This window comes from Spea bombifrons, chromosome 3, assembly GCF_027358695.1.
Source record: "Spea bombifrons isolate aSpeBom1 chromosome 3, aSpeBom1.2.pri, whole genome shotgun sequence".
NCBI classification, from domain to species: domain Eukaryota; kingdom Metazoa; phylum Chordata; class Amphibia; order Anura; family Pelobatidae; genus Spea; species Spea bombifrons.
The window spans coordinates 117,468,165-117,482,735 of NC_071089.1; the positions used below are offsets into that span (position 1 = coordinate 117,468,165).

At 41.6% G+C, this 14,571-nt stretch overlaps 1 protein-coding gene and 1 long non-coding RNA gene across 4 annotated transcripts in view; one reads left to right on the forward strand and one right to left on the reverse strand.

Moving 5' to 3' along the window:
* The first annotated feature begins 549 nt into the window (after positions 1-549).
* On the forward strand, positions 550-6,431 carry LOC128483464 (uncharacterized). Its single transcript, XR_008351072.1, has 2 exons — positions 550-1,139; positions 6,346-6,431. It is a non-coding gene; the product is annotated as an uncharacterized LOC128483464 (long non-coding RNA).
* A 6,574-nt stretch (positions 6,432-13,005) lies between these two features.
* Positions 13,006-14,571, reverse strand: part of HMBOX1 (homeobox containing 1) — a 44,392-nt gene continuing 42,826 nt past the window's right edge. For all 3 annotated transcript variants that reach the window (XM_053459929.1, XM_053459928.1, XM_053459927.1), the window contains exon 10: positions 13,006-13,746. In XM_053459929.1, coding sequence (XP_053315904.1) covers positions 13,609-13,746 — 138 coding nt within the window. In that variant the 3' untranslated portion in view covers positions 13,006-13,608. The remainder of the gene's footprint in view (positions 13,747-14,571) is intronic.

The window sequence follows — 14,571 nt, forward strand, 5'->3', positions numbered from 1 at the left end:
CTGCAGGGCCAGCTTAGCATTTAGTGCTGAAAGAACGCAGCGGGGTTAACCCTTTCCATAACTATTGGGGCGTTTAGAAGTTTCATCTCTCTGACAGCACAGACCAGATACCTTATTTACCGTATTTACTGAAATAAATCGGGGCCACGGAGGGGCCGGGAAACCAAATCTGCCTTTTGTGTGCAGAATTAACTTCAGAGAGATTTCTTTGTTTATCGTACAAATTTTAATGCACTTTACGCAACACGAAAGGCTCTTCTTGGCAAAACAAAAAATCAGCGTCTCGTAATCTTGTCTTTTGAATTGATAGAATTTTTCTTTTTAAGTAAATTTAGCTGTTTTACAGATTTACGTTCAGGTGTTTAGTTTTTCCTTTTGCCGATCACTGCCAAACCTCTTTATATTGGGGCTCGGGCTGCCGGCGACTAAGAGTTCATTTTATCGCGGCTTCCACGGCTACCTTTTCCACGACTTTTTATACGTTTAAAATTCAGCGCTGCCTTTTTAACAAATGCTCTTCGCATCGTAGCGTGCCTTATTTCTGGGGGGGGGGCTGAATTTTTTGGGGGTCTATAAAAACAAAATACTAATCATTTAAAAACCATTCGTTATTCTCCTCTGTTTTTTCTTCGTTACCCGTTTACATTACTGCAATTATGCGTCCTGACGTTTTTATTGGGCATTCGTTTGAATCCCTGAGCGCTGTTTGATGGAATTAAACTGGATATTTTGTAGTTAAACAGATGGAACATAAAAAAAAATGATGTTTCTATCCGTGTCTTGAGGAAGAATCGCTCATAATATTGAATAATAAATGGTTTGGAATCCATGCCAAGAAATCCCATTCTCTGAATTTCCTTAATTAGAAAAACAGGTAACTTTTGCAAAAACCACTATTTTTGTAATAATCACTGTGATTTTAACTCTTCGTGTTTTCTGGAACATTTATCTGGGTTAAAAAAAAATAATAATAATAATTTGAAGCATCTCTTTTCTACTGATTTCTCTTAATATTTTATGCCCGTCTCTGTCTTTTTTCCAATGATAAAAGAAAATAAACATTTTTAGCTTTTGATACGGAACGTTTGATTATTCTAAGTCAGAACTAAATTCCAAAGAGACGTCAGGAAAATGTGAGGGTTGTTTTTTTTAAAGAAATGATTTTAATGTATGATAATAAACTACTGTAATATTGTATTATATGCATCAACTGTCCATTTACTGAAATAATAAACCTTTTTAAACAAATATTTAAATGGCATTCCGCTTTATTAATTGCCCCCAACCCCCCCCCGGTATTGAGCTTCGATAAATTCTGCCAGAGGGGTAAAGAACATGCGCAATATTTCTGAATATTTCGGCACAGGGGAGGAGGTCGGACTGCTGGGGTCTATAAATACGGCTCTGATAAAAGGCATCACGGTTTACAGAATAAGGGCGGCCAAGGAACTGCCCCTGTGTTGTGGCACCAAGAATGGGTTAATGAGGACACTCAATCTCCAGGTTGTGCGTCTTATAGAAAAATAACATGGGGGGGGGTGATTTAGTTCATACTAACACAAAAAAATAGTAATTCATCCGGTTAGACTCTACAGGAGAGGGAATATGGTTAAGGATCTGGGAGGTGCACAGGAGGAAAGCTTATTTCAAGAGTTTTACCTTTACTGAGAGGGTAGTAGAAGTGGAACAGCCTCCCAGCAGAAGTGGTAGAGGGTAATACAGTGAGGGTATTAAACATGCATGGGATAGGCATACGGCTCCTGAATCTAAAACGAGACCAACGACTGATTAAGGTTTGAGTCTTTACAGCAGGAGGAACTAATACACAGCAAACAAAAAGAAAAGTAGTTTACCACGTAACATGCTTAACACACACCTGTCCTAAACCGCTCTAATCCAAGATATTGGATCTTGAATGGGGTGAGTTGGGGAGGTTTATTAGATTTTAACATTTACTGGTACTATCGAGTTGTAGACTAGTTTCTACCAGACAGGTTCCAGGTATAAATAAGTTTGACTTTTAGCGTTCTGTCTCATCTCTAGCAACGCACTCAGAGCGAAGTCAGAATAATGTCTGGATGCAGAGCGACAGCCGTGTTAACGCATCGATGTCATACGTTACAGACTGTGCCCTGGAGTATGCGGGCCGTATCCACTAAATGGCTCACGCACACAACATACATGAAGGCAGCGCTTTCACATGTCCCTAACCAGCACAGATAAACGTGTCTCCTGTAAACATGGCGGCTGCCTTATCCATCCAGGTATATGGACAGACTACCTGCGGGAGACGGAATCCGCAGGGCGCCCCCTCCAACCCCCTGTAAGTAATGCAGCCGCGGGTCTTTTCACGGAAAGGGAGCTAATTGCCATTGTTGAGTTAAACTGCCTGGAGAAGAACGGCTGACAGACAGCACTAAGCTAGAAATGTTGGGGGGGACTATTTTTGAGAATGAAGAAACCCAGTGCAGAGATCTAATCTATCCTCCTACAAACCCACCTAAACCCGCCGACTTCCCACATTTCCGGTCCGGGTGCGAGCTCGTAGTCGCTCGAGTAATATGAAGAGGATCGCGCTGGGTAGGATATATCTCGTATCTTGGAGGTGATTCCAAGCCAGAGATAACTCATTGATTTCACATGTAAGAGATTTATGTTATAGATTCCATACGATAATGTGACCTCGTACACGCGGTACATCCAACACGCACAGAAACACACACACACACAAACACACACACACACACACACACACACACAAACACACACACACACACACACACACACACACACACACACACACTCTTACTTTGAGGGGCAACCATGAAAAGATGTCATTTTATTTATCTGTTATTTAAAGGGGAAGTCTCATGGGGGGGGGGGGGACGTCTTAACGACTTGTTCTCAGAATCTGAAGTGTTTACTCCTCTCTTTCTCCAAAACTTCAGATAACTAACCCAAAACAGCCCCTCACTTAAAATATGTACTTAATATAGCCAGTAGAAAAACCAACTATAGGCACTTTTTAAATATTTGTTGTAATGTTGATGTGCGAGACGCCACACTTAAGTTTTAAAGATGTAGCCGGGTGCAGATTTTAATATCCAGGCCCAATTGTTCTGCAATGTTCATTTCCATCAGCACTGGAATCAGACTCTTCCATATATAATATATAGGTCATGGGCATCTTCCCTGTTTCATTTGGACCATCTCGAACCAGTCTGCCTGTTCTCCTCTGACATTTTCTTTTTCTGAGCTTTCTCTGTAAATCTTAGAGACGGTTTGGGTGAAAATCCCAATAGATCAGCAGTTTCTGAAATACTCAGACCAGCCCGTCTGGCACCAACAGCCACCATGCCGCGTTCAGAGTCACTGAAATCCCTTTTCTTCCCCATTCTGATACTTGGTTTGAAGTTGTTGTCTTGACCACGTCTACATCCATAAATGCATTGAGTTGCTGCCATGTGATTGGCTGATTAGCTATTTGTGTTAACAAGCAATTGAACAGGTGTACCTAACAAAGTGGCCAATGAGTGTGTGTGTGTGTGTGTGTGTGTGTGTGTGTGTGTGTGTGTATATAAAATGAGAGAGAGGAGACTAGCTCACTAATCACCCTGGAGTGTCTAGTTTTCAAACATATATGGTTTGATGAGGGTAAAGTCCATTGGCCGGTTTCAAAGATGTCCCAAATAGGACATGGGGACAGTATAACCATATATTTTTTTTTTTTTTAAAAAAGCAATATGCTACTTGTACTTATTAACCTATAACATGCAAAAATAAAATCATTGGGTATTTCTAAACTCAGGACAAATATTGAAATTACTTGCTAACTAAATTCTATTAGTTTTTGCAGATGAGTAAAAGGTTTTACAAATAAAAGTGAGAAAAATGGCATATATATTTATTTTTTATTTAGTAAATTAGATGATATGATAAAAAAAAATGTTATCTAAAGAAAGCCCTGCTTGTCCTGATAAAATAAACAATATATAATGTGCGTGGGGGCACTCAATAGGAAAGAAGAAAATTACAGCTAAACACAAGCATGGCAAAAATGTTAAAACAGCCTTTGTCCCAGAGTGTACTACAGGTAAAAAAAACACTTGTCATTAAGGGGTTAAACAATATAATATATATCATATAGTATACTAGTGTATTAATAATTCATATTATAATCCATTTTTGCTAAATTAGCTATATTATATTAGTGTGCTTGAGGCATTCTGTCAGAATAAGATAAGAGTCAATTTACCCCAAATAAAGATTAATCAATCCACTGCTACCCTTAAGCTATAGGTTAATAATTAATATTTCATTATATTAATATAAGAAATACCTAGTTAATAATTTAATTTTTATTTAAATTTGAAAGTTAAACTATTCTTCATTTGCTTGCACTGGCACCGGTGCTGCAGAGCTTTAGTTTGTGCTTTGTGTTACCGACAGCAAGAGACAAAGTTAAATTATTATTATTATTATTTTAAAGAAAGATGGACTGTGTGACGACAACTTTACTACGCAAAGCTCGAGGTAGCTGTAGTGCTACTACTAATAGTAAGAGAGAAAATAATTTAGCTAATGTTTGTAGACTTAGCAGAAGTAGTGCGACTTTATCCGTATTCTGTATCTGATTTAAAGTTATTTAACCCCAGAGTATAATTAGAATTTATATAAATATAATATATAGATAAGCTCGCTTTAGCTTAGTCTTGGACTGTTACTGTATGTAGAACTGAAATATTTTTCCATGTAAAAATACATATTAATAAAAAAATACAGTGACCATATTTTTGAAACCAAATAATCCAAATAATCAGACGGTGGATTTAAGTTATACATTTTTTATTTTTCTAATAGGTACAATACTAAAATAAACACAAAATAAAAAAATCTCAAAACAAAACTGTACAAAAAAGCAGTATACTACAATTTAATTACAGAACAGTCTACTGTCCAAAAGGCACTAATCCAGAATAGGAAATACAATGATACAGGACTCATCTCCACTATTATTTGTAATTCATACAAGTGCTCGTTTCTGTGTCTATACAAATACAGAAACAAGGATGTTCCTACAGTTACACATTGGTTATAACCGAGAGCCCTACCCATAGGGGTGCAGTAACCCCCCCCCCCGGGGACAGATGGGGTGTAACTTCATCCCAAATACCCCACGGACATTGCAAGAACGCCTTCAAAAAAGAAAATGTATCTACATCCGCTAGAAAGAAGGATTAGCGATCCCTTTAAAGCAAGGGATCCGGAATGATACAAATGTTGCAGTTTCCATAGAATAGGGGTCTTTCATGTTGGATGAGAGTAGTAGTAGTAGTAGTAGTAGTAGTAGTAATTAGTAAGTAGTAGTGGTAAAATGTTGCTTCTACACAGTGTAGAAATGGGGATATTTTACGGACTTTATGTTAACTTTCTAGCGAGGTTCCTTCCTAAATTTGGGGATGTATTTCGGTTTGTATCGATGAGGACCGGCCATGTTTTTAGACCACATGCGGAAATACCCACGTAGATGGGACTAAGGCGTTCGTCGGGAGATCAAACATTAAATCATTATGCATTAAGAAGGTCCGACGCGGAGTAGCTTCTCCTGCAGGTAGGCGGAGAGGGCCCCCGTGTAATGTATAACGTATACGTAACGAGACAAATAAACCATTGAAAGGGGCAGTGCGGATTTTTGGGACTAGACTGTTCTTTTTTGAACTACGAATGCCCCCCCTCAGCTGTTCTTGCAGGAGAACTTTACCCCCCAACTAAACCAGTAAGTTTTTAGTGAATAATCCCCTACGAATATCACCAAACACCCAATTTTTTCATTTGCGTTGGACAGAGTTTGGTCCGAGGTAACGCTTTGGAAGGAGCCACGAGAATTTCAAGAAAAGAAAAAAAAAAAAAAATGTAAATATAAAGTTATTCAATGTTTTATGTACAGCTTAGGAAGACTTGTCTACGGCAATATGGCGGACTGGAGACCGAACAGGGAGAGAAATACTGCACCCCGGGGGAAATACACATAGAAGACAAGGACAGGCAGCTTGGGGGGTTAACCCTTTATTGGCAGAAGGGCTTGCAATTTCTTGCAAACCCCTCTGGCAGCACAAGGGTTAACCAAACAAGTAACAGATAAAACATTTTTAAAAATTAAAAAAGAAAAAAAAAAATCAAAAGCCTTTTCTCAATGATCTTCCTATACTACAGCCTCCTTCTGCTTAGCAGAAAATTGTACGTACACAAAAATACAAATACACAACTTTATAGAACAGTGTGATCTTAATATATTTATATATATATATTTATACGAGTGGCAGGTTAGTTTGTATATATATAGAGCTTTTTTTTTGTTTGTTTTTTTTGCACTTTTGGCTCATAATGCAACAAGGCTTTATAAATGGAGCATTAGCTGTTCATTCAGGATTCGCTTCCAAAAAGAACGTATTTTGCGTTAAAAAGCTGCATCCAATTGGCTGGAGGAGGGGTTGCGGCGTCTGGGAGGCGGAGGGAAGGGTCGTTTTGACTTTTTTTTTTGGGATCTACGTTCCTGTACAGGATCTTATATGAGAGGTAGAGCCAAGGAGTTCACCTGATCGACGGCTATGTATAAAGCGGACAATATGGGAGACGGGGACGGCAGGGCAGATGGAACCGCCAACGACGACAAGACTCAGAGAAATGCGTTTATACTCCCTACTCATTACGCGCGGACACCAAAGCGGCTCCTTTACCCTCACCGGGGGCTACACAAGATCCATACTGTGATTATAGGAATATATTGATTACGGAATTTTACCAAAGTTATTTGAGCGACGGGTTAAGGAATATATACATAAGAAAGTTCCTAGCGTACTAAGTGGAATGATGGACATGGTGGAGCCGGTCCGTCCTACCCTCGCTGTACAAATGCATCCGGACCCAATGAAAAACCAGAATACTAAGGAGTCTTCTGGAAGCGCAGAGAAACAGAATAGTGTTTAATGTCCCATCATCAAGAACAATCTAAGTTTTAAATACAGACGTGGAAATTAGAGCATTGTTTTATGCCAATAACATTCCGTAAAGTACCGAAGATTAACTTGTATCCCATGATTGTTCTCCAAGCATCTCTAGATACAGTAACGAGCTTTCTCGAGGTTGGCTTTGGGAGTCACCGGCCGTCTCTGGTCATCGGTGAGCATATAAAGCCGATGACCGAAGCCAGCCTAGCGCGTCTGCCGCGAGACCGTTCCTCACCCTCACGTAACTTCATTTACCGGGGAGAAGGAAGAAATTTGGGCCGCCGATTGCTTGGTTTAGTCATGGATGTCACGAGGTCGCCCGTATTTGTTGGGATCATAGAATATTTATTGTCTGTTCTCTGGTGACAGAACCCACTCGCTACAACAAGTAACATTAAACTTCATTATGAATTTGATGCCCTCATCGTCAGGAAACTGTATTGAGACAAATGTTTCACAGAACACCAGAAGACATGGAGAAGACATCCCGACGGCATCTTAAACCATACGCTTTCATTAGTAGAAGGGTATCCGGCACAATGCACACCCCTGTAGGACTCAATGGGTTAATTCCTAAATGTGATGCTGTATTGTTGGCACACACTTAGTGGAAAGACTCAACCAAAAACCAGCTACGAGCCATTAACCTGCATAACCTGTACTGACCCCTGAACCAAAAGGGCCAACCAACTTCTTATCTAACCTCCAGTCTTCATAATCACCCAGCGTTCGTTTAGTAACAGGCAGCCAATCACACGCAGACACTAATTGCATTTACCTTGGTAACCGACGTAAAGATGGAAGCCCAGCCAGCTGAAACTATTAATGGGGGTGGAGCTAAACAGAATAAAATAAATACTGTCACAAGGGATCGTGTTAGAGATGCACAATTAAACAGCACCTTTAACCGAGACATCTCAGAGACCACAGAGTTCTCCAATATTAAAAAAAGCTGACAAGAAAACATGGCACAGAAGAAGTCCGAAAATACTTTAAAGGGCAACATACTGAGCGTTGGACTAAATGACTGATTTGTCAGCGATCAGATTATCAACAGTTCAAAAACATCTACTACGCAACAGTGGGAAACTTTGTATTTGTTAGTGCCACAAAACACAATAGGAGCAGCAACCATTAGCTACTTATACGACATTTCTCCCTGATTAATTTAGGGAATATTATCATCAATTAGAAAGGCTTATCAAGAGAGAAAAAAGAGAAAAAGAGGAGAAAAAAAAGAAAAAAAAGAAAAGGGAAAAAAAGAGAAAAGAGAAAGTGTGAGAGAGAAACGAGAGCAAGAAAGAAAAGAGAAAAAAAGAAATCCATTGGAAACACTAGATATAACATTGCCTGGAAATGCCCCAACACACTACGGACGTGGTAGGGTGAAGCCACTGTAAGGTTGAAGCTTTATTTAAATATCTGCAATATAATGACCTTCTGCATTGTTTGGTTTTGTGCCAGTATACATTTTGGTTGTTTCCAAAAGAACCGGGTCCTGCTGCTCTCCTAATGGAGCGCACGCTGGCTGCTCTCCCAATGGAGCGCACGCTGGCTGCTCTCCCAATGGAGCGCACGCTGGCTGCTCTCCCAATGGAGCGAACGCTGGCTGCTCTCCCAATGGAGCGCACGCTGGCTGCTCTAATATCATTTTTCACTCAATAAGAAGCCGTGGCTGCATTCTGCACCCTCCCAGCATGCAAAGGGTTAAAGCAGTAATGTGGGGCACTCTAACACAAGTTCTAGAACTCCAGCATGGCCATCATCAGGGCTTTACCCCACTAGGAACATTAAGTGCTCTGAATACAAAGTAACCAGACGAAAGTTTCAGCAAAAACACTTTACATCGTAAGAAAAGCCTTCTTCAAACTTTGGACCCGACCATTTCACAACCCAGCTGGTTCCCCGCCTCGGGTTAAGATCCCCTTCACAGATTTAATTAAAACACAAAAAAACCCTCTGGGGTTGACCTGGAAGTTTTGAGAATCAGATGCAATCACCGATCTTTCATTAAAGAGGAAGGTGACCCCACTCACATCTACTGGGTCCAGTCCTTTAGCGGCGCCCGGTCAGGTAATAATTAAGGCATAAATTCACGCAAACAATTTGAGATCATTAAATAACTAAAAAAAATAATAATAATAAAAAAAAAAATAACTTTTTCAATCATCAAAATGAATGCAAATGCACTTTAGACCCTAGAGAACTTTAAGATGATTCCCATTTTCTTCACACTATGATGTCATTAATCATCTGGTGGGATAATTTAAGTTTGTTCTCCAAGTTGTTCAATATCAACATTTAGCAGAAAATCACTTAAACACGATGAATGGCTTCAAAACAGAGATCGCTGTTTGGAATGATGTTAAATATGTTTAATATTATTTATAAAGATCTCACAAATACGGCTGCTAACGGGAGACAGGACCCCGAATAGCGGCCAAACTTCACATTTCCGTCTCCGAACGGGTCATAAGGCACCCAAAACTATATATTTGGAAGAAAAACAACTTTTTTTTTTAAAAAAAAATGTATACTAAAAAGGCTTCAAAATAAAGAAAATTAAAAAAGGTATGTACAAGGAATACTTAAATATATAAAATTAAAATTCTGCGATTTAAAAATACATTTGCGAAAAGCGGCTTAGCTTATTTACACAATCAAATAATAAAATTCTACTTACAAAAAAGCCACGCGCTCGTTTAGCTTTTGAACATTTCTGGAAAAATTAAAACCCTCAAAAAACATTTTGCCTTCCTTTTTTTTTTTTGAAGGTTCTGTAGGCCGGCTGGTGACTTATGGAATGAAGGATGGCAACAGCGAGGGCAAACGGTTGGCAATAACATGGGAGGTTCAAGTTCATGACAGACATGGGGTTTATTAACTAAACATGGAGTCGGTAGGGCAGTCTGCGGGAGAGCCGTGTCTGATGTAATGTGAAGGAGAAGTATGATATAAGCCCGTGGCAACAAGCAATGGAAAGGCATCAAACATATAGGTAATAATTGCTAGTCGAGAAGTCACCGGCAAACGGAGAGAAGAACCAGCGCCGAAGGCAACGCACGATGGCCAAAGCAGTCATCGGGTTTCAGGATTCTGCTACAAACGCGTTGTTATTGCAGACACCCGGAACCGGTCTGGATAGTTTTCTCCCCATTGCAGCAACCTTTACGTTACTTGTTACAAAGTAAAACCACCAACGATACAATGTTATTGCTGCCAACCGATTTCACCGGTATGGTAACCCGCCAACACAAACTTATTACTAGAAGAGAAGTAGACGGCTCTCCAGGGCTGGGGGAGCTTGGCCATAAAGTTCAATTATATTCTGTAACATACACGACAATTCAGAGGTTTGGGGTCACTCAGCTGTTTTTGTGGAAAACAAGGACATTTCTGGCTGAAACATAATTACAAAAGGGTATTCTAACCATCAATTATCCTTTTATACTTAAATCAACGAACACAAACACAACGTGCCATTGGGACACAGGAGTGATGGGAGTGATAAAGGGCCATTGGGACACAGGAGTGATGGGAGTGATAAAGGGCCATTGGAACACAGGAGTGATGGGAGTGATAAAGGGCCATTGGAACACAGGAGTGATGGGAGTGATAAAGGGCCATTGGGACACAGGAGTGATGGGAGTGATAAAGGGCCATTGGAGCACAGGAGTGATGGGAGTGATAAAGGGCCTCTGTGCAACTATCAAGAGATTCCGTTAAAAATCAGCCGTTTCCAGCTACAATAGTCATTTGCAACATTAACCCCATCTGTGCTGGATTTCTGATCCCAAACCTTTGAACGGTAGTGCGTGTCAAAAATGCAAACATTGCAGAGACCCTCCCTTCCCTCTGCCAAATTCCCACACTGAAAAATATCTGAAAAATGTAGATTTTTTTTTTTGTTAAAAAAAAAATCGTGATCAACCTCAAAATCAATCCATAAAATGAACGCAGATGGGGGGACATTAAATATATATATATAATGTTTATTCATTAAACATTAAATATTCAGCTGTGGAACCAGGCCTCTCAGCGACGCAGAAAACAGCAGAACATACAAACAAAATCACCTGGTCTCATGGCAAGAAGCGGCCCTAAACTAAATGCGGTGCGGGGTCCGGACGCGCGGAGCGTAAACTCTAAACACCGTGCTGAGGATTTATTGGATACAACTCAGATTTGCTAAAATTATCGATTAACTGGGGGGGGCATAAGAATGTTTTTTTCTTAACGGCCCCAGCTTGTTAAGTATAAAAATAATAAAAAAAGTTATATAGCATTATATAATTTAATGGCGTCCTAAGAGTACAAGGCCACCCACAGCACAAAGACATCTGGTATAAGGGGGTATTAAGTGAGGAAGGACAAGGACCCCCGGGTTATAATTCATATCATATATGGAAGGGAAGCCTGGCCGGCTTGCTGATTAACGGCCACTCACTGCCATACCGAAGGGTTTAACCCGGAGTCTCCGGGGGAAGTGTCGCTTCTTCAGGTCACCTATCCTGTTTATCCAAGGGGAGTGGCATTTGACCACACCCACTGGCCACCCCTTTCCCTCCTGCTCCCAACCTATAATCTGGACTAGCCCAACCCCCTCAAGAATCCACTCCTACCGGAGAGGGAGAGCTCCGGAGACGGCCTTCCCCGGGAAGCTCCTCACGGCACACATTTACTTATAACGAGCGCAGGAGAGGAAGCGATGGCCGCCGGCCGCCGATAAACACAGCGTAGGGAAGGGGAATTGGTAAAGGGAGCGCTGTTACAACAAACACCAATGCCTCCAGCACTCAAGACACCCATTACGGCCAGAAACTAGCCCAATGAGCAGGTGGCCCCAACCCCCTCCACCCTCATACCGAGATTCCCATCTCCCCCAAGCATTACTCTCCCATGTTTTCCCATTACAGACACCATCTTCAAGTTAGGAGAAAAAGGAGCCAGCTTGCTTGTATATCTAAAATAAATACACGGACGTTTTACAGATACAGGGATTATTCTATACGCTGCTACGAATCGGCGGTCAGACAATGGAAGAAAATCCAGGATAAAGAAGAATTAAGTCCCATTTAAGCGCCAGTTTAGCTTTTAAACGTGTGTTGGATCCCATAAAAAGTGCGGTACCCCGAACATGATACAACGTGGAAAAAAATAAATAAAAAACTCTCATTGTCAGAGATACATGGAACATACATGAGCAATATCATACGTACGACACGCCAGGCCATGATCAAAGCGCATGGCAATCCACGAGGACAGAACGGATCCCGTTTCACGGACGACTGGATGATCAGCTATTACCGCGGGTGAGAAGGTCACCGCTATCGCCGTACAGAGGATAAGGCACGGGCCGAGCCGCGAGGCAATGGACCGTCTCTTCCGACGTACGGCACCCTGACGGCATACGGCACTCGGGGCACACGAGCTTTACTGTAACAATACGGGAAGCACGAGCTCTTCGGGTTTTGCCGCCGCTTCCATCGGCCTCTTCACTCCGGATATTTGCGTCTTCTATATCTAGAATATATCTGCCCCGTGAAACATGTAAAAACCTACTTTAAAGACATTTAAAGTAACGTCTACACTTACATCCACGGGCGGCTTCTAAAAACACGCACAGATTTAAAGATTAAGTTTACAAAACTAGGATTAAATCACAACATTTTGGGGGGACAGAAGAAGAAAAAAAACCAAAAAAAACACTGTTTAATAAAGTGCCCTAAAAGTTTTACGGGGTCTTGCGTCAAACGTAACCAAATAGCCGGTGAAGGCTAAACACGCTATTTAGTTGTGAACGTCCCGCTGCGTCTCCTAATCCGGAACGTCTTATATTTCATAGAATATAAAACTTTACAGAAGCGGCCGGCTGTGAGCCGGAACCTCGGAGTCGGCGTACGTTTGACGCCAACTTTTGGGAGGTTCCTTAGACACTGAAGGGGGTCGTTTGAGGCCAACGCTGCACTACTATAGGGTTCTATACGCAGTGTAAAAAAAAAAAAAAAAAAAAAAAAAACATTAAATATAGATTACACGCTGTAAAACGAGTAGTTTCTCCAATCACCAGTCCAAATGACCTCTTCAAGAACCAATAATTGCACAGATGCCACCTGTTGCTGGGCAAAGGATCATGGGAGTAATGCTCTTGAACATGTAGATGCTTGGACCTCACGTACATTGTGACTAGGGGGCTCTGCTAGTACATAGCGCGGGGTCTTGTTTCCGTACGGCACTGGTCCTTGCCGTCGGGAATAACCTTGTTTAAAGGGTCCCTACCTCAGGAGTGGGTTGAGGGCCGCATGTGGGATGGAAGCACTTTTAAACTGGAATGCGGAGGAAAGGAAGAGGCAGAGGGGAGCGTGTGGGGCAGATTACTGCTGGAATTAATACTGAGAAAGCATTTGCGAAGGGCATTTGCGCCACGCCATCTTCACAGGACGAGACCCTACCAGCTAACGCGACGTACGAGAGACTGCAGTGATACTGTACAGAGGAACACATATTAAGGGCCGAGGAAAGATTGCTAAGGTGCTACGTCTAAATCTAAATAAGGTTCCGGGTTTGACGCCTCCCGGTTCAGGTTATCTTTCCGGCAGGATCAGTCGTCGTCGAGGGCCTCTGTCTTGATCTCGTTGGCTCCCTGCCGGGCCAAAGCTAGGATGGTGTGATTGACGGCTGCCATTTCCACCGCTAAGGAGATGGGATCTTGGTGGTCGCTGTGGCTAGTGCTGTCATCCTAAGTATGTAGAGGTAAAAAGAAAGGAATAACTAGTTAATTAACATATGAAACTGTACAGTTCAGCAGATTCCCAGCGCTTTTAGTATGGTTATTAAGAGCCCAGACGCCGGACGTACTAGTTTGGCATCGCCTTCTGATTTAGTATTGCACCTTTTTTCTATATTTGACATATAAAGAGATAAAAAGAAGGCAATCTATTCTAGAAACAGTGCTGGCAAATGCATAGGTCAAAAAAGGTTTGGTTCTTAAAATATCTGACCCATTGCAAACGATGCTAAAATCTAAGTGAGGAAGACAACGAATGCAACTAAAACGTAAAAGAAAAGTTTGAGAAAGCAGCTTGCACTCTGGAGGTTACACACTGCTTTCTCAGACCGGCTTTCTCAGACCGGCTTTCTCTGCGATCCGGCCGGCGACTCGCTCGCTGCTCCTTCTAAGAGATGGTAGCTTTGACTACAAATTTATACATTTCTACAAACCGGGCTAAAAATGAGTATCTCGCCAGTGTATCAGCAAGGGGGGCTTGTGACGGAGGAGCTCTAAGCTGATTGGCTGGGGAGTACAAGCAGAGAAGCCGCATTGGGAGTGATTTAGGTGCCGTTTGAAGAGTTACCGGCGTGTTGATAAGACTTGCTTCACAAACTTTGCACCAGAATCAGTTTTTATAGAACATCCCGCATCCCAATGTATCCCGGCAGGGACCTGGCATTCTCCAAAACGAAGCTCTTAAGGTTTAATGCCTCCTTACTGGAGTTAAGAAGGTAAAGCTTTGTATATGAAGTCATTCCTTGGAACATTAGCCCAAGTAGCTCTGGGTCAAAA